The sequence below is a fragment of the Canis lupus genome, chromosome 12 (assembly GCF_003254725.2).
Source record: "Canis lupus dingo isolate Sandy chromosome 12, ASM325472v2, whole genome shotgun sequence".
In the NCBI taxonomy this organism is placed as follows: domain Eukaryota; kingdom Metazoa; phylum Chordata; class Mammalia; order Carnivora; family Canidae; genus Canis; species Canis lupus.
This window is the reverse complement of record NC_064254.1, coordinates 24,951,881-24,972,037: the sequence shown is the minus strand read 5'-3', so window position 1 is coordinate 24,972,037 and position 20,157 is coordinate 24,951,881. Positions and strand designations below refer to the sequence as shown.

Sequence of the window (20,157 nt, the reverse complement as noted above, 5' to 3'; positions counted from 1 at the left end):
TACATAAAACATGGTGAGGGGTTAGGAAAAATGGGAGTTATTTTAGAATCTATTTTAACTTCAGTGACCATCAATTTAGAACAGAATGCTATATAACAGAGTGTTACCTCATGGTAACCACAAACAAAATCTTAGATACACAAAAAACAGAGAGAAAAAGTCCAAATAAAACCATAAAGAAATTCATCAAATCACAAAAAAACAGAGTAAGAAAAGGAACAAAAAAGAGTTACAAAGAAATACCAGAGAACAATCAAGAAAATGGCAATAAGTACATACCTATGTACACACTTTTAAAAAAGAAAAATTTCAATCAATAACCTAATTTTATACTTTTAGGAATTAGAAAAAGAGCAGATTAAACTCAAAACCAACCAAAGGAAGGAAATAAAGTCAGAGTGAAGATAAAATAGAGAAATGCAAAAAAGAAAATTAAAAAAAAAGTTGGTTCTTTATTAGTTCTTTACCAATAAAACTGGTAAAGCTTTAGCTAGATTAAATAAGAAAAAAAGAATTAAAAAAAGAAAAAGAAAAAAGAATTAAAGACTCAAATTGCTAATATCAGGAATGAAAGTAGGGACATTAGTACTTACTTCCCTAAAATGAAAAGGGTTATAATCCTTTATATTAGGTTCCTATATTAGGAACCAATTAGACAACCTAGATGAAATGGATAGATTCCTACAAACACATACATTTTAAAAACTGACCCAAAAATGCATAGAAAAATCTGAAGAAACCTGTGACAAAGAGGTTGAGTCAGTATTTAAAAAACCTCCCACCAAAGAAAAGCCCAGAATTAGATGGCTTCACTGGTCAGATCTACTAAACATGTAGAGGAGAAATAACATCAATCCTTTGCAAACTCTTCCAAAAATAGAAGAGAAGTCAACATTTTGTAACTCATTTTTAAAGGTCAACGTTACCCTGATAGCAAAGCCAAAGACATCACAAGAAAACTGCAGATAATATCCTTAATGATATAGATGCCAAAAAATTTCAACAAAATACTAGCAAACCAAATCCAGCAGTATATTAAAAAGTATTATAAATCATGATCAAGTGAGATTTATCCTAGTAATGCCAGGGTGGTTCAACATATGAATACCAATAAACTAATACATCACATTAATAGAATGAAGGACAAAAGCTGCAATCTGATCACATCCAACACTTTTTCATGACTGAACACACACAGACACACTACACACTAGGAATAGAAGAAAATTTCCTTAACATAATAAAGGGCATTTATGAAAAACCTACAGCTAACCTCATAATCATAGTGAGATATTGAAAGCTTTCCTCCAAGATCAAGAAAAGACAAGGATGCCTTCTTTCACTGCTGCTATTCAACATGATAGTGGAAGTTCTAGTCAAAGCAATTAGGCAAGAGATAAATGACTTCCAGATGGAAACAGTAAGGTAAAACTATGCTTATTAACAGATGGCATGGTCTTATATGCAGAAAAATTAAGAATCCATTTTAAAAACTATTAGAACTAATAAATGAATTCAGCAAAGCTGGAGGATACAACAACACAAAAGAATCAGTTGCATTTCTAGTACTAGCAATGAACCATCAGAAAATGGAAGTTCTGTTTACAATAGCTTTCAAAAGAATGAAATATCTAGGAATAAATTTTGCCCAGGAGGTGAAAGACACATATGCTGAAAACTACAAAACACTGCTGAAAGAAATTAAAGACCTAAATAAATGGAAAGAAATCCCCTGTTCGTGGATTAAAAGATAGTGTGGTTAATATATCAATACCACCCAAATCAATCTATAGATTGAATGCAATCCCTATGAAAGTTCCAAAGGCCTTTCTTGCAGAAATGGAAAAGACAATCCTCAAATTCATATGGAATTGCAAGGGACTCTAAATAGCCCAAACAATATTAAGAACACAAAGTTGGAGGATTCAAACTTTCTGATTTCAAAACTTACTAAAAAGCTACAGTAATAAAAAACGTATGGTACTGGCAGAGAGACAGACATACAGACCAATGCTATAGAAATGAGAGTCCAGAAATAAATCCATGTAAATCCAATCAATCCATGTCCAACTGAGTTTTGACAAGGGTGTAAGACCGTTATAATGGAGAAAGAGTCTTTTCAATATACGATGCTGGGACAACTGGCTATACACATGAAAAGTAATGAAGTTGAATATCATACATATACAATACCATATACAAGACTTAACTCAAATGTATTAATGATCTAGATGTAAGAGCCAAAACTGTAAGACTTATAACAAGAAAACACAGGTATGAATGTTCTTAACACTGAATTTGGCAATGGACTTTCAGACTTATTTCACTCAGCATAATACCCTCCTCCCAGTCCCATCCATGTCGAAGCAAATGGTTGGTATTCATCCTTTCTGATGGCTGAGTAATATTCCATTGTGTGTTTGCGTATGTATGTGTATATATATATATATAGTATATATATACATGTATATACACATACACCACATATATATTTATATATACTATATATACATACACACTATATATATATATATTTATACCACATCTTCTTTATCCATTCATCTGTTGAATGACATCATGGTTCCTTCCACAGTTTGGCTATTATGGACATTGCTGTTATAAACATTGGGGTGCAGGTGTCCTGTCGTTTCACTACATCTGTATCTTTGGGGTAAATACCAAGTAGAGCAATTACTGGGTCATAAGGTAACTCTATTTTTAACTTCTTGAAGAACCTCCACACTGTTTTCTAGAGTGTGGGAATGCAAGTTGGTACAAGACAGATAAAACTTGTACCAGCTTGCATTCCCACCAAGAGTGCAAGAGGGTTCCCCTTTCTCCACATCCTCACCAACATTTGTTGTTTCCTGTTTGATTATAGTAGTTTTTTTTTAAATAGTAGTTTTAAAGTAAGTCTTAAAATCAGGTAGTAGGCATCTACAACTTTGTTCTTTGATTACTTTCATCAGTGTTTCAGCATAAAGTGTTTCAACATAGAGATCATGCACATATTTTGTTAGATAAATACATTTTTAAAAGTGTTTATTTCTTTTTTGTTCTATTGCATATGGTACTTCCAAAAACTTTGAATTTCCAATTGCTCACTGGAATAAATATTAATTTTTATATATTGGCTTATTTTCTGCAAATTCTTAGTTATAATAGCAGTTTAGGTAGGTTCTTTGACATTTTTTCATAGTCACATTATCTGAGAATAGAGAAAGGTTTTCTTTCTTTCCTTTCTGCCTTTTCCTTCTTTTTCATGTCTTACTGTTGTGGTTAGTCAGAAAACATTTTGTATGACTTCAATTTGTTTAGATTTGTAATGGATTTTTTTTAAGACCTAGAATATGATGTATCTGGGTTATTGTTTCATGGACACATGAAAAAAAATGTATATTCACCTGGTTGGGGCAGTATGTTCTACAAATGTCAATTAGATCAAGATGGTTGACAGTGTTGTTCAAGTCTTCTATATCCTTACTGATTTTGTCTACTTATTCAATTAATCATTGAAAGGTAAGTTAATTCTTCAATATAATTGTGGATTTGTCTAGTTTGCTTTCAATATTATTGGTGATCTGATATCCATGTTAATGTCTTTTTGGGGAGAGATGAGGGATAAATGCTGGGCTGTCCATTCTCTTTGGCTTTATTCTGTTGTTCAGTTACTGTTTTCTTAAGTGAGATGCCAAGCTCATTCAAAAAGGAAGAAATGTGATCCTATGAGTGTATGTGTGTGTGTGTGTGTGTGTTTTAAAATAGGTGATGCCATTCAAGTCACATTGATGTCTTTTCTGCTCAAGATTTTGATTATCAGAGGCATCTGGGTAGCTCAGCTGGTTAAGCATATGACTGATTCCAGGGCAGGTCGTGATCTTAGGGTTATGAGATGGGAGTTCCGCATTGGGTTTCCTGCTGGGTGTGTAGCCTGCTTGGGGTTTTCTCTCTCCCTTTCCCTCTGTACCTCCCTGCCCTCCACCCTCTCTCTTTCAAAAACAAACAAAAAACCAAAACCAAAATGATTCTGATTATTAGCATCTGAGTATTTTTTTTTTAATAGTTGAAGGTATCTTTCTCAAGTAGTTTTTCTCTGAAATAAAAAGTAGCTACATTGAAGGGATCCCTGGGTGGCTCAGCGGTTTAGCACCTGCCTTTGGCCCAGGGTGTGGTCCTGGAGTCCCGGGATCTGCCTGTATCTCTGCCCCTCTCTCTCTCTGTGTCTCTCATGAATAAATAAATAAAATCTTTAAAAAAAAAAAAAGTAGCTACATTGAGTTTTACCTTACATGCATTTTAATGATGTTTTTCTTGACTTTCAATATTTTAAAGTGCACTTGGAGTTTTTAAGATTTAATTTGCACTCATGCCAACCTGCAACTAGGCATTCATCAAATGTTTTACATGGATTTTTCATTCATCAACTTTCTGGCCTTTAGAACACAGTCCCCCAGCTGCTCCACTCTACTGAGATCCACTCAAAAAAGACATCAGATAAAAGCAAAATATTATTTACAGCTTGCCCACATGCACTATACATCTGTGTTCATCTCAGATAAAGGTTACAATGCAGGTCCAAAGGGTGATGTGGAAATTACTAATTAGCTTCAACTAAGTAAAGGATCTACTTATAGACTGAGAGTAAATGAAGGAAAGCAATGAAGTCAAAAGCAAAGCATATACAAACATAGTGTAGGAGTGCTGACCATACTGACTCCATCTTTCACTTACCACCTTATTCACGCCCACGTGATGACCTCCCTTGGCACTATGTTTTCTGGGCACATGAGAGGTTAATGTATGCCACTACCAGAATGCAGGGAGGCTTGTTCTGGTCTTCTCTAAATCTGTTTAGATAACTATTAGAAATAACATGCCTTCGCCCCTTTCTGATACACAGATGGCACCACAAGGTCTGTTAAATGCTAGCTATCAATGAAGTGTATACAGACCCTTTGACCTCACTGCAGTGCCCTCTGGCATGTTCCCTTGCTCTATAAAAGCACAGACTAAGGTCTGGAATTTAAGAAAAATAGATGTGCAGCTGTCCAGATCACTGCCTGTTCAATCATGTCAATAAGGTACCTTGAATAAAATTCTGTGTAAACCACATGGAGTTGCCTTTGCTTTTCAGTCTCAAAGTCCTTTTTCAGTTTGCGGGATACTTTACAGTCCCTCCACCCCCTTCTAACACATAGTCATTACTATTAAATAAAAATATTAATATTCTCAATAGACATGGTAATTTATTTTTTACTAAAGTCTATTTGTTCGCTCATTTATGAGAAAGAACACAAGCAGGGGGGAGGAGCAGAAGGAGAAGCAGATTCCCCGCTGAGCTGAGAGCCCAATGCAGGGCTTGATAGGACCCCAGGATCATGATCTGAGCCAAAGGCAGATGCTTAACTGACTAAGCCACCTAGGCGTCCCTGCCTGTATTTTTTAAAAAGGGAATCTTTCTAGTGACTAAAAATAGTAATAATAATCTTTTTCTAGACTCCCTATCAAATTTGTTGCCAATAGTTCCTAACCTTTCTTATATCCAAAACATCATTCTTAATCACTACTATCGGCTACTGACCAGATCTCTTCCTTTACAAGGAAGAGTAAGGCCACTTAATACACTCCACTAACTTCCCTTTGTTCTACCCCTAAGTTCTCTATATTCTTTTTCTTAAGTTCTTTTCTATATTCCCATGTTAGCTGAAAGATAGGCCTCTTTCAGTCATCATCCTCTTGTGCAAGTATGTAGCCTCCTTTCTTTAATAAGGTTTTCACCTATATCATTGAGTTTCTATTTGCCTCTTTCTTCACCCCACCAAGCACATTGTAGCACCTACCTCATATGAGAATATTCCCACTTACTTTCCCAACATTTTCTCAGCACCTCCCAAGTGAAAACTCACTGCATTACTATGAGATAAAGTAAAAAAATTTCAATCCTCCTCTCAGCAAACTTAAAAGTTAGTGGGAAAGACAAACATTTAAATAATTATAATCTTGTATAATAAGTTTAAGAGCAAAGGCATATATAGTATAGTCATGATGTAAAGGAAAGAAAAATTAATCGTTTGGTTCAAGAGGAATTATTTTTTTAAAAATATTTTTATCAAGATTACCGTTTCTTTTCTTCCCTGCTACAAACAGGCTCAGGTCTCCTCTAGCCTAAACCATCACAAGATGCTTAAACTAATAACACTTTGTCATTCCTTTCACTAGCACATATTTTGAAAAGCCTACTTATACCGTCTACAAATCCAATTCACTGTCTTTTATTCATTCATGTGTTAAGTCTATGTGATCTGGCTTTCAGTTTCCAACACTATATTGCCACCTTTCACCAAATTAAAGGTGGGTAACCCATTCAACACACCCTTTCACCTTTTCTTGGTCCTCTTCTTACATAGTCTCTCTGCTATTGAGGACACATATGGGCCCTCTTCTCAAAATTCTCAATGACCTGTGTGATGCTTTCATTTCTCTAATGTATTTCCTGTCTCTCCCTTTTTTGTTCAGTCTTTTTTGATTCCACTTCTCAATATTGACTGACAGAAGGGAAGCGTTAGCCAAGACTCCATTTTAAGACATGGCTTTTGACTCCCCACATCCTCTCTCCATTATTTTTTTCTCCCTTCCTCCCATAATCGCCATTATGTAAACTAGGGCTGAGAGAGAGAGAGAGACAGAGAGAGAGACAGAGAGAAAAGCAGAGTCAGCAGGCCTGGCTTCAATTCTGGTTCTATCAATGACCTATTGGTTGTATCCATGGGCATGACATATGTGGCTCCATAAAACCCTACAGTTCTACATTTCTAACTGGGAAGAACATCAGATTTCCAGTTATAACTTCTCTAAGGTAGTACAAATCTAGTTTCTGTCTGCCATTTAAATATCCCACCCCTAAATTCTAGCCCCTGAAGTTCTTAAAACACTATGTTAACTAAATTGAATTTAAATTAAAAAAGAAAAGAAAAAAATATCCCACCTCTAAACCTAATCTTGCAAACCAACTTCTTTTAAGTTGTCTATTAATGTTTATGTACTGGGGCCTCCATTATTTTAAGCTTGAAATCCAAATAATCTATATATTTACTGCCTTTCATTTTTGCATTCTCTTTTCCTAATTCCCACTTCCCCACCACCCTACCCAGTCAAAAAGTGTATCTTCTGGAGGCTGGAAGGTGGTAGTAGAGTAGAAGGACCGTAGGCTCACCTCATATCATGAATACAATTAGGTAACTATCAACTCATCCTAAATACCTCAGAAATTGACCTGAAGACTGGCAGAACAAACTCCACAATGAAAGGAAGAGAAGAGGCCACGTCGAAGAAGGTAGGAAGTGCAGAGATATGATTTGAGAGTGTAAAAGATCACCACTGTGGTAGGGAGGGAGCTGCAGTTATAGAGAAGAGTAAGAGACAGACTAACTCATGCGGGTGGGGGTGGGGGTGGAGTGGTGGGAAGGAATCCCTAGAGCAATTGGTTTGGAAAGCAAGAGGGGCTGAACTTCTTGAGTTCTTGCAACCAGGCTTTAAAGCCTCGAGTTTTAAAGGTTGGCATGCTTGGCTCTAGGAGAGCTCGGAGGATATTGGGGCTATTCTTGGAGAAAAGGCAGGGCAAATAGTCTGGGAACATACAGCCTGGAAACAGCAATCTGAAGAGTGCCTACGGCACACAGTAGGGTGATTGAGGCATCCCAGAGAGAGAGCATTCATAAAACCCCTCTGGGAACAAAGGAACTGGCAGATGCCATTTCCCTACCCGGACCAGCATAAGGACAGAGCCACCTGTGGGAAGTAGTATAACACTGACTAACTTGCTTATACCTAACTTGCTTATACCAAGCACCATCGATCACATTCTGGTGCAATTGCCCTTCCCACTCACCTTGCCTCAGTCCCAGAGCTCAGACCCCCTCCACCAGAAAACCAGCCCAAACACCTGCTCACACCACATTGCCTGATCCAGGAGTTTTATAGAATCTCAGTTCTGGCAGTGGTAGCAATAGGTCTCATTTCACAAACAGACCAGAGCACACCTAGTTACAACATGCCAAGACTCAGGCCAGGGACTAAACACTACTCACAACAGAAAAAGATAGCCTTTGCAGATGACTGGCCTGGAAGATAAAACAGCCGGGACAAGACAGCAGAGCTCACATAGCACACAATGGAAATACTCCCAGAAGCACCAGGCCCTGGGGAACAGAGGGTACTACATGGCAGGGCACTGTAGGACTACTTCTTCATAAGGCCATCAACCACAAAAATGGGATATATAGCTGACTTTCCTAACAGAGAGAAAGAGATACCAAGACTTAGACAAAATGAAGAGAAAGAAAAACTCATCCCAAATAAATGACCAGGACAAGGCCATGGCCGAAGATCTAAGCAAAACATATACAGGTAAGATGCCTGATAGAGAATTTAAAGTAATGATCATAAGGATACTCATTAGACTAGAGAAATGACTGGAAGACATGAATGAGAACCTTAACAAAGACAAGGAATAACACAGCAGAGAAAAAGGACACAATACATGAAATAAGAAACACACCTGACAGAATGAATAGCAGCTGGAAGAAGTAGAGGAATGAATTAATGACACAGAAGACAGAGTAGCAAAAAGTAATGAAATTACTGGAATGGAAATGGAAAATGGAAAGCTAAACACAGACAGAAAAAAGAATTACACAAAACAAGCAAGACCTAGGGAACTCAGTGACTCCATCAAACGTAGTAATATTCATATTATAGAAGTCCCAGAAGAAGGAAAGAGGAAGAAGGGGGCTGAGAATTTATTTGAAGAGATAATAGCTAAAAATTACTTTTGTAATCTGGGGAAGGAAAAATATGTCCAGATCTAAAAGGCACTGAAGGCTCTCATCAAAATTAATAAAAGCAGACTGACAACAAGACATACTGTAACAACAACAACAAAAAAGACATACTCTAACTAAATTTGCAAAATATATTGATAAAGAAAAAATTTCAAAAGCAGCAAGACAAAAGAAGACAGTAACTTCCAAGGGAAAATCCATTAAGGCTAGCAGGAGATTATTTTTAGCAGAAACTTCCCAAGCCAGAAAGGAGTGTCATAATATATTCGAAGTACTGAATGGGAAAAATTTGCAGCCAACAATACTCCAGCAAAGCTATCACTCAGAATATAAGGAGAGATAAAGAGTTTCTCAGACAAACAAAAACTAAAGTAATTCATGATCACTAAACCAGCTGTGCAAGAAATATTAAAGAAACACACTAAGTGGAAGAGAGAGACCAGAAGTGAGAGTAGAACAGTAGGAAACACAAAGCAGTAAAAATGAATATTTCTGTAAAAAAAAATCAATCAAGGAACTCACAAAATAATAGAATATAAGATATAACAGTATAAACCTAAAAAGTGGGGGAAGAGAGAAATAAAGAATGGGTTCAAAATTAAACAATTAACAGACTGCTATATGCAAGAGATTATATACAAACGTAATGGAAACCATGTATCAAAAACTACTAATAAATATGCAAAGAATAAAGAGGAGGAGATCCTAATATATCACTAAAGAAAAGAAGTAAACCATGAATGGGAGAAAAAAGGACCAGAGAAAATCTTCAGAAACAATCACAAGCCAAATAACAAAATGACAATAAATACATACCAATTTAATTGAAGGCAAATAGACTAAACACTATAATTAAAAGACAAAGGATGACAGAATGGATTTACAAAAAAGGAAGATCCACTATATGCTGCCTACAAGAAACTCATTTTAGACCTAAAGACACCCAAATATTGAAAGTGAAGGGATGGAGCAACATCCAACAAGAAGATATAATAATTGTAAATATTTATGTACAGAGGAGCATACAAATATATTAAAGAGTTAATAACAAATATAAAGAAACTAATAATAACACAATAACAGTAGGTAATTTTAACACTCCACCTGCAGCAATGAACAGATCATGTAAACAGAAAATCAACAAGGAGACAATGACTTTGAATGATAGATTTAATACTAGAAGAGATGGATTTAACAGGTATAGTCAGAACATTCCATTCTGAAACAGAAGAATACACATTCTTTTCAAGTACACACGGAACCTTCTCTAGAATAGATCACATATTAGCTCACAAAACAAGTCTGAACAAATTCAAGATGACTGAAGTCTTACCACGCACCTTTCCTGACCACAACAGTATGAAACTAGGAGTCAACCACAAGAAAAATTCTGGAAAGACCAAAAATACATGGAAGTTAAACAAAATATTGCTAAACAATTAATGAGTCAACCAGAAATTTAAAAAGTACATGGAAACAAATGAAAATGAAAACATGATGGCCCAAAACTTCCAGGATGCAGTAAAAATGGTTCTAAAAGGCAATACAGGCCTACCTCAAGAAGCAAGAAAAATCTCAATCTTACTTTACACCTAAAGGAGCTAGAAAAGAGCAAGAAACAAAATCTAAAACCAGCAGAAGGAAGGAAATAAATAATTATTAGAGCAGAAATAAACTATTTAGAAATTTAAAAAAATCAAGAGACAGATCAAAGAAACCAGGAGCTGGTTCTTTGAAATAATCAACAAAACTGATAAACCTCTAACCAGACCTATCAAAAAGAGGGGCAGCCCGGGAGGCTCAGCAGGTTAGCACCAACTTCAGCCCAGGGCATGATCCTGGAGACCCGGGATCCATCCCACGTCGGGCTCCCTGCAGGGAGCCGGCTTCTCCCTCTCCCTGTGTCTCTGCCTCTCTCTCTCTCTCTCTCTGTGCCTCTCATGAATAAATAAAATCTTTAAAAAAAAAAAGAAAAAAAAGGAGAGAAAGGACTTAAAAAAATAAAATTACAAATGAGAAGGAGAAATAATAACCAGACCACAGAAATATAAACAATTATAAGAAAAAATTATGAAAAAAAAAAAAGAAAAAATTATGGAAAACTATATGCCAACAAACTGGACAATCTAGAAGACGTAGATAAATACCTGAAAACATATAAACTACCAAACCAAAACAGGAAGAAAAAGAAAAGTTGAACAGACCAATTAGCAGAGAAGAAACTGAATTAGTAATCAAAAAGATCCCAAGAAAAGTCCCAACCAGATGGCTTCACAGTCAAATTCCACCAACCATTTAAAAGATACCTCTTCTCAATACCTCTTCTCAAACTATTCTAAAAAATAGAAAAGGAAGGAAAACTTTCAAACTCATTTTATAAGGCCAGCATTACCATGACACCAAAAGCAGAAAAAGACTCAACTGAAAACAAAGAAAAATACCGGCTAATATCCCTGATGAACAGAGATGTAAAAATTCTCAACAAAATACTAGCAAACCAAATCAAACAATACATTTTAAAAGTCATCCACCGGGATCCCTGGGTGGCGCAGCGGTTTGGCGCCTGCCTTTGGCCCGGGGCGCGATCCTGGAGACCCAGGATCGAATCCCACATCGGGCTCCCGGTGCATGGAGCCTGCTTCTCCCTCTGCCTGTGTCTCTGCCTCTCTCTCTCTCTCTCTCTGTGACTATCATAAATAAATAAAAAAATTTAAAAAATAAATAAATAAATAAATAAAAGTCATCCACCATGATCAAGTGGGATTTATTTATAGGTTGCAAGGGTGATTCAATATTCCCAAATATATCAACATGACACATCACATTAAAAAGAGAAAGAATAAGAACCATATGATTATCTCAAAAGATGAAGAAAAAGCATTTGACAATGTACACCATTTATTCATGATAAAATCTCTCAACAAAGTAGGCTTAGAGGGAACATCCCTCAACAAAACAAAAGGTATAGGTGAAAAGCCAATAGCTAACATTATCTTTAATCGGGGAAAACTGAGACTTTTTCCCCTAAAGTCAGGAACAAGATAAGGATGTCCACTCTCATCGCTTTTATTCAACATAGTACTGGAAGTCTTAGCCACAGCAATTAGACAACAAAAAGAAATAAAAGGCATCCAAACTGTTAAGATATTTGTAGATGATAGGATACTATATATAGAAATCTTGAAAGACTCCACCAAAAAAAACCACTAGAACTGATAAAAGAATTCAGTATAGTCACAGAACACAAAAATCAATGTACAGAAATTGGTTCTATTTCTATGTACCAATAATGAAGCAGCAGAAACAGAAATTAAGAAAACAATTCCATTTACCACAAGTAATGAGATACCTAGGAATGGACCTAACCAAAGAGATGGAAGACCTGTACTCTGAAAACTACAAAATACTGATGAAAGAAACTGAAGATAACACAAAAAAGTGTAAAGACATCCCATGCTCATAGACTGGAGGAACAAATATTGTTAAAATATCTATACTACCTCTACACGTTTAATGCAATCCCTATCAAAATATCAACAGGATCTTTCACAGAACTAAAACAAATAATCCTTAAATTTGTATGGAACCACAAAGGATCCTGAATAGCCAAAGCAATCTTGAAAAAGAAAGCTGGAGGCTCACAATTCCACACTTCGAGTTATATTACAAAGCTGTAGTGATCAAAATAGTATGATACTGGCATAAAAATGGACATATACATCAATGGAACAGAATGGAAAGCTCAGAAATAAAACCAGTATTATATGGTCAATTAATCTTTGACAAAGCCGAAAAGAATATCCACGGGAAAAAGACTGTCTCTTCAACAAATGGTGTTGGGAAAACTGGACAGCCACATGCAAAGGAATGAAACTGGACAACTTTCTTATAATAAACACAAAAATAAATTCAAAATGGATAAAGACCTACATGTGAGACCTGAAACCATCAAAATCCTAGCAGAGAACACAGGCAGTAAGTAATTCAAGATTGGCTGTAGCAATTTTTTTTCTAGATAGGTCTCCTGAGGAAAGGGAAACAAAACTAAAAGTAAACTATTGGAACTATATCAAAATGAAAAGCTTCTTTCTGCACAGAGAAGGAAACAAGCAACAAAATTAACAGGCAACCTATGGAATGAGAACAGATATTTGCAGGAACATATCCGATAAAGGATTAGTATCCAAAATATATAAAGAACTTATAAAACTCAACACCCCAAAAAATGAATAATCCAATTAAAAATGGGCAGAAGACATGAACAGACATTTCTCCAAAGACACACAGATGGCCAAGAGATGCATGAAAAGATGTTCACATCATCACTTATACCATCCAGGAGATGTAAATCAAAACTACAATATCACCTCACATCTGGCAGAATGGCTAAAACACAAGAAACAACAAGTTTTGGTAAGGAAGTGGAGAAAACGGAACCATTTTGTATTACTAGGAGGTACGCAAACTGATGCAGCCACTCTGGAAAACAGTATGGAGATTCCCCAAAATGTTAAAAATAGAACTACCCTATGATCCAGCAATTGTACTACTAGATATTTACCCAAAGTACAAAAATTACAGATTCAAAGGGATACGTGCAATCCAATGTTTACAGCAGCATTATAAACTATAGCCAAATTATGGAGAGCCCAAATGTCCATCAACTGATGAATGGATAAAGAAGATGTGGTATGTATGTACTGTACGTACACACACACAAGTCCCAATGGAACATTACTCAGTCATCAAAAAGAATGAAATCTTGCCATTTGCAATGACATGGTTGGAGTTAGAGTGTACTATGCTAAGTGAAATAAGTCAGTCAGAGAAAAGACATATACCATATGATTTTACCCCTATGTGGAATTTATGGGAAGGGGAAAAGAAAAAAAGGAGAGAGGGAAACAAGCCATAGGAGACTCTTAATGTTAGAAAACAGACTGAGGGTTGATAGAGGGATGTGGGTGGGGGACCGGCTACACAGGTGATGGGGATTAAGGAGGGCACCTGTGGGGCATCTGGGAGGCTCAATCAGTTGAGCTGCTGGCTCTTGGGCTCCTTGCCCAATGAGGACTCTCCTTTTCTCTTTCTCTGCTCATGCTCTCTCTCTCTCTCAAATAAATACAATCTTAAAAAAAACCAAAAAAAGGAGGGAATCTGTTATGATGAGCACTGGGTGTTGAATGTAAGTGACAAATCACTGAATTATACTGCAGAAACCAATACTGCACTATATATTAACTACCTAAAATTTAAATTAAAAAAAAAAAAAGAAGGTTAAAAATAGATCTACCTTATGATCCAACAATCACACTACTGGGTATTTACCTAAAGAATACAAAAACACAAATTCAAAAGCATACATACACCCCTGTGTTCATAGAAGCATTATTTACAATAGCCAAGGTATGGAAGCAGCCCAAATGTCCATCAACTAACTAACAAATAAAGAAGATGTGGTATATATACCCAATGGAATATTATCCAGCCATAAAAAGGAATGAAATCTTGCCATTTGCAAGGACATGGATGGAGCTAAAATGCATAATGTTAGCTAAATAAGTAAAAGAATGACAAATACTGTATGATTTCACTCAGATGTGAATTTAAAAACAAAAGAACAAAGAAAGAAAAAAGAGAGAGACAAATCAAGAAACAGACTCTTAACTCTAGAGAACAAACTGATAGTTACCCGAGGTGGAGGGATGGCTTAAATAAGTGATGGGGATGAAGCCAGGCACGGGGTCTAATGAGCACAGGTGATGTATGGATATGCTGAATCACTATTTTGTACACCTGAAACTAATATACATTGCATGTTAACTAACTAGAATTCAAATAAAAACATAACAACAACAACAACAAAAGAGTATCTCTTCCAGACAGTGTTCCTTGGCCTCCCCATCTAGTTATAGTTCCTCCTCTTCAGAAAAGCTAAGACATTCTATGCACACCTCTCTCATAACACTTGGTATATGTTTTCCCCCAGATTCTGGTTCTGCAGAAGCAGGATTTATAGGATTCTTTGCACCTTAGAACAACACCTTACACACTGCCTTACCCATAGTATCATGAAACTCTAAGATTTGAACTGAATGAATTAAATTCAATCTAAATTTTGGACACAGTAAAAGAAGTAGGGTTTCTAGAGTAATTACTTTAAGAGAAAATAATTAAATACATAATGATTTCCATGTTCCAGCTCTGAAACATATTGTTCTTAAGCAAAGGAAGACAATACTCCACTCCTCTTGAACTTCTTCAAATTCCAAGTCAACTCTAAAGCACATCATAGACAGCAATGTTACAATATTCTTTGAAGCATACTTGCAAATTACTCTTTAGTATTTGGTTTTGCACTTAGGTATTTCTTTTTTTTAAGTCTCAATTATTTACAAGACAAAGTATTTTGACAGATTATTCAACCCCCTGGACTATCATCAGAAGTGCAGATTTAACACAGCAAGAGGTGATGCCTATCAGAACATTTAGTCACTATATTATCTTCTGCTTTATTTTTTATTTTTTTTTTTTATTATCTTCTGCTTTAACTTACATGTGGCATAGAATAAAATTTCCCAAAATAAAATATGATGGCGTTAATTCTCAGCTTCACTGACATGCTTCAGTGCATTCCTCTAAAAATTTATTTTCTAAAATGTTCTGAATTGAGATAGCAAAACAAACTGAGAGAAAAAAGGGTTTCCAAGTTTCCTTTATTACCAAGAAAAGAATGCAGCCTCGCAGACAGAAGAACCAGAATTTCCAAGGACTCGAAGCTGGGGAAGCCAAGACTCTGGCTTCCCTCATCTAGAGGACTGGGTGTAAGGCCTGACAAGCAGCACACGGCACTACTGCAAGAACATTAAGTGAGACTCAGAGAAATTGTCCTGCGCCTTGTGACCGAGGATGCATGGCAGTATCTGACCTACCTGGTTTATCCCTGCGGGAGAGATCTTGTATGACTGCAACTTCTGCTTCAGCAGCTCTGGGTCACTGTGACGGAATGGGCACCCTGACAACAAAAAACAAGCCAGCACACCAACAAAGTTATTTACCCAGGACTTAGTACAATACCACACTCAAGAGACTGTCTAAGCTCCCCTTAATTGTCTTAACAGCTTATTAATAAAAAAGTTAATTGCCCATGGGTGCAACTGCTTTCCTGTCTTTATCTAAACAACAACTTAACTGTACGGTTATCAGGGTACTACAGGCTCAAGAGTTACATAAAACGTTACAGCATTCTCCGGCAAAGTTGCCCATTCACCAGGAAGAGGAAACAGTTTTAATTATGCTACATGCATTATTAAAGCAGAGATAATCACAAACTAGCTATAGTTCATCTAAAAACTTTATACAATCTCACATTTCATTCTTATTTTTTATAAACTACATTAAAAGTCTATGAGAAGAAAATATAAGCAAAAAGAAAAATGTACAAACTCTAAGAAATATGAAAATCTCACATCATTTTCAGATGTAAATTTTATGTATATTTCCCATAGAGTAAAATCTATCTAAATTTAGAGGAATCACAGATGGGAATTAGATGGACAAACAGAAAAGTGTTTCATTAAAAAAATTCTTATAATAGATACATGTTATCTCTGTATTATTTCATGAGTAACATAATAAAGGTGGACTACTAAAATATTTACATAAACAAGAACACAGAAAAATTGAAATGTAAAAGCTATATTATAAGGCCAAAATCTGGAAAATTTTGGATATTTTAATAAGATGCTGAAATGGTAAGTCAAAGTACTTATTTTAAAATTTAATATAGGAAGCCAGACTACTTTTTTTAGGTACACAGTTGATGGATCTATAAGTTAATCTGAAACAATAGTACATTTTTAATAAAACCAATGGAAAATTGGTTGCAGCAAAAACAGAGAAGAGCCTAGATGCCAAACAAATGTGCTTACTAAAAATCTTAACTATAAATAAAAACATCCACGATAACACTATGGACTCCTACAAATAATGAAATTCACAAAATTCATAGCTTCTACTTCATTCAGACTAAAACTGTAATAATTTTTAGTATAAATAAACATATTGAGAAGCTGTGTAACATCCGGTTAAGAGTTTGGAGCTAAAAATGCCTGAGTTTTAATCTCAGTTTACTACTTTACTAGGTGGGAGACCACAGGCAAATTTTGTATATTGGTGCTGACTCAGCTTCACTTTTTATCAAGTGAGAGAAATAATCACTAACAGAACTCTTGTTAAGAATGGAAAATAAAGCTTTTATATGCTCCTGGCACATAGTAAACACTCAACATGTATTAGCTATAGTTATGATTCTCAAAAAAACAAAACAAAACAAAACAAAACAAAACAAAAAAACCCCAAAACCTGATAATGAATGAAATTGCAAAAAATCCCAGAAAGAAAGAAAGGAGGCTGCACAAGGAATTCATGGTTAAGCCCAGAATTACTAAAGAATACAGAAAAGCAGATTATTGAATTATCCAAATTACATTTGAAACAATGACTGTATCTGAATGAAAAAGGTAACAAAGAGCAAAGCAAAGAAGAAAATGAAGATTGCCAAGGTACTAATTACTACTTAGAGAAGCTGGTGTTATTTTAACAGATGACAGAAAGAAAATAAAACTCAGTAACTCCTGTTTATTTTGTTTCTATCTTTCACATCAGAGAAAATGATCTTCAAAACTGGAAAGGGTTGAACTAGGTAACTGAAAATGAAGTGAATGCACACCCAGTTACATATCTGACAAGCTTTCCAACATACGTTTGTGGAAGAGATGGATACACATAGTCTGGAATATGGTTATACATAGATTCATAACTGGTTGAACAACATTCCAAGCAGTGCTGCTTAATGAAATAAGATCAACATAAGGGACTAAATAGTTTTGCAAATAACATAAGACTAAAAGGACAGAGACTTTTGGTTTCCAGTCTGGCACATGAGAGGCTTATACACCACCACTGTGTCCTAAGAAGGAAAAAGCTAAACAAACTGAAAAATTAACAACTCTGCTTATACTCATCAGAGATGTGAGACACAGGGCACAACACTGATTCCCAAGAGAGGCAGATACAGAGAATCAAAACATACCAAAACAGAATCTCTGGAGAAACCAGTGATGGGGTAGGAAAACCTAACCTGTAACTGACAAATTCCTAAAGTCTGGACAAATATGAGAGTCAAAAATTCCAAGGAGACCTAGTCATAGGGAGACCCTATACTTTTGTAAGCTTAACTTCCAGAAGCTCTATCAGGTGCTCATGGTTAATAACAGAAATTCTATCATGCTTCTGGCATGGGGAGGGGGAAAAGTAACCATTTTAATACTCTAGAGCAACCTGTTCTTAATAAGGCCTGTCCTCAAACTATTTTACCTGAGCCTAAACTTCTGGGATTTTATCAGAGCCTAACCTACCTGTGGAGGAGAGACGGAATACCCAACTCCAGGCTCCTCTATCCATTTTGTCCCACCTACTGAGAGTCACTGTTGAAGTATATTCATAGCCCAGGGCCACAGGCTCACTAATCAGGTCTACAGAACACCACTCTCTCCGCTTCCCTATTTGCCACCATATTTATACTAACAGCCTATTTATTGGAATTCTTTTCACCCAATATGTCATGTCTACCTTTTAAGAAAAAATTACAAGGCTCATCAAAAGGCAAAAAATAAAGTTTGAAGAGACTGAACAAATAAATATCAGAACTAGAGTCAGATACAGCAGGGATACTGTTATTATCAGACCAAGAATTTAAAATAACTGATTAATGCTAAAGGGCTCTAATGGAAAAAGTAGACAATGTGTAAACACAGGTAATATTAGCAGAGAGATGGAAATCCTAAGAATCAAAAAGAAATGCTAGAGATCCGAAATGGAAATGAAAAATGTTTTTGATGGGCTTATTAGTAGACATGGCTGAAGGAAGAATCTCTAAGCCTGAGGAAATGTCAATAGAAACTTCCAAAACTGAAAAACTAAGAGAAAACTACTTAAGAAAATAAGAATAGAATATCCAAGAACTGTGGGACACTGTGAAAGGTGGTAATGATAATGTCAGAAGAAGAAATAAAGGAATAGAAGCAATATTTGAGGCAATAGTGACAGAGAATTTTCCCCAAATAAAGTCAGGCACCAAATTACAGATTCAGGAAGACAAAGAACACCAAGCAGTGTGACCCCCAAAATATTGCTTAGATATATCATATTCATACATCAGAATACCTAAAATAAAGAAAATAAAGAAAAAAATCTTAAGAAGTCAGAGGGAATGCTTCAACGTGGATGGAACTGGAGGGTATTATGCTGAGTGAAATAAGTCAATCGGAGAAGGACAAACATTACATGTTCTCATTCATTTGGGGAATATAAATAATAGTGAAAGGGAAGGGAGAAGAAATGGGTAGGAAATATCAGAAAGGGAGACAAAACATAAAGACTCCTAACTCTGAGAAACGAACTAGGGGTGGTAGAAGGGGGAGGAGGGCGGGGGGTTGGGGTGAATGGGTGACGGGCACTGAGGGGGGCACTTGACGGGATGAGCACTGGGTGTTATTCTGTATGTTGGCAAATTGAACACCAATAAAAAATAAATTTATTATTAAAAAAAAAGAAGTCAGGGAAAAAAACCACTTTACCTAGAAAGAAACAAAGATAAAAATAATATTTATAATTTATCCTCAGAAACCATTCAAGCAAGAGAATGGAGTGAATTATTTGTTTCTTTATTTATTGCTTTAGGAGTGAAATATTTAAAGTGTTGAGAGAAGAAACAACTCCACAAATCTAGAATTCTGTACCTTGTGAAATTATTCTTCAAAAGACAAGGAGTAATAAAGACTTTCTCAGATGAACAAAAAATGACAGCAAAAATGAACTATTGGGACGTCATCAAAATAAAAAGCTTCTGCACAGCAAAAAACAAAAACCAGTCAATAAAACTAAAAGGCAATCTATAGAACGAGAGACAATATTTACAAATGACCTATCAGATAAAGGGCTAGTATCAAAGATCTATAATGCACCTATCAAATTCAACACCCAAAAAAGCAAATAATCTAGTCAAGAAACAGGCAGAACACATGAACAGACATTTCTCCAAATAAGACATACAAATGGTCAATAGACATATGAAAAAATGCTCAACATCACTTGTCATCAGGGAAATACAAATCAAAACCCCAATGAGATACCACTTTACACCAGTCAGAATTGCTAAAATTAAGAAGACAGAAAACAACAGATGTTGCTGAGGATGTGAACCCTCTTACACTATTGGTGGGAATGCAAGCTGATGCAGCCACTCTGGAAAACA

The 20,157-nt window shown here is 35.8% G+C and overlaps 1 protein-coding gene across 1 annotated transcript in view; it reads right to left on the bottom strand.

The window, feature by feature from the left end:
* Positions 1-20,157, bottom strand: part of PRIM2 (DNA primase subunit 2) — a 307,896-nt gene that overhangs the window by 32,638 nt on the left and 255,101 nt on the right. The window contains exon 12 of the mRNA XM_025419133.2: positions 15,773-15,855. Coding sequence (XP_025274918.1) covers positions 15,773-15,855 — 83 coding nt within the window. The remainder of the gene's footprint in view (positions 1-15,772; positions 15,856-20,157) is intronic.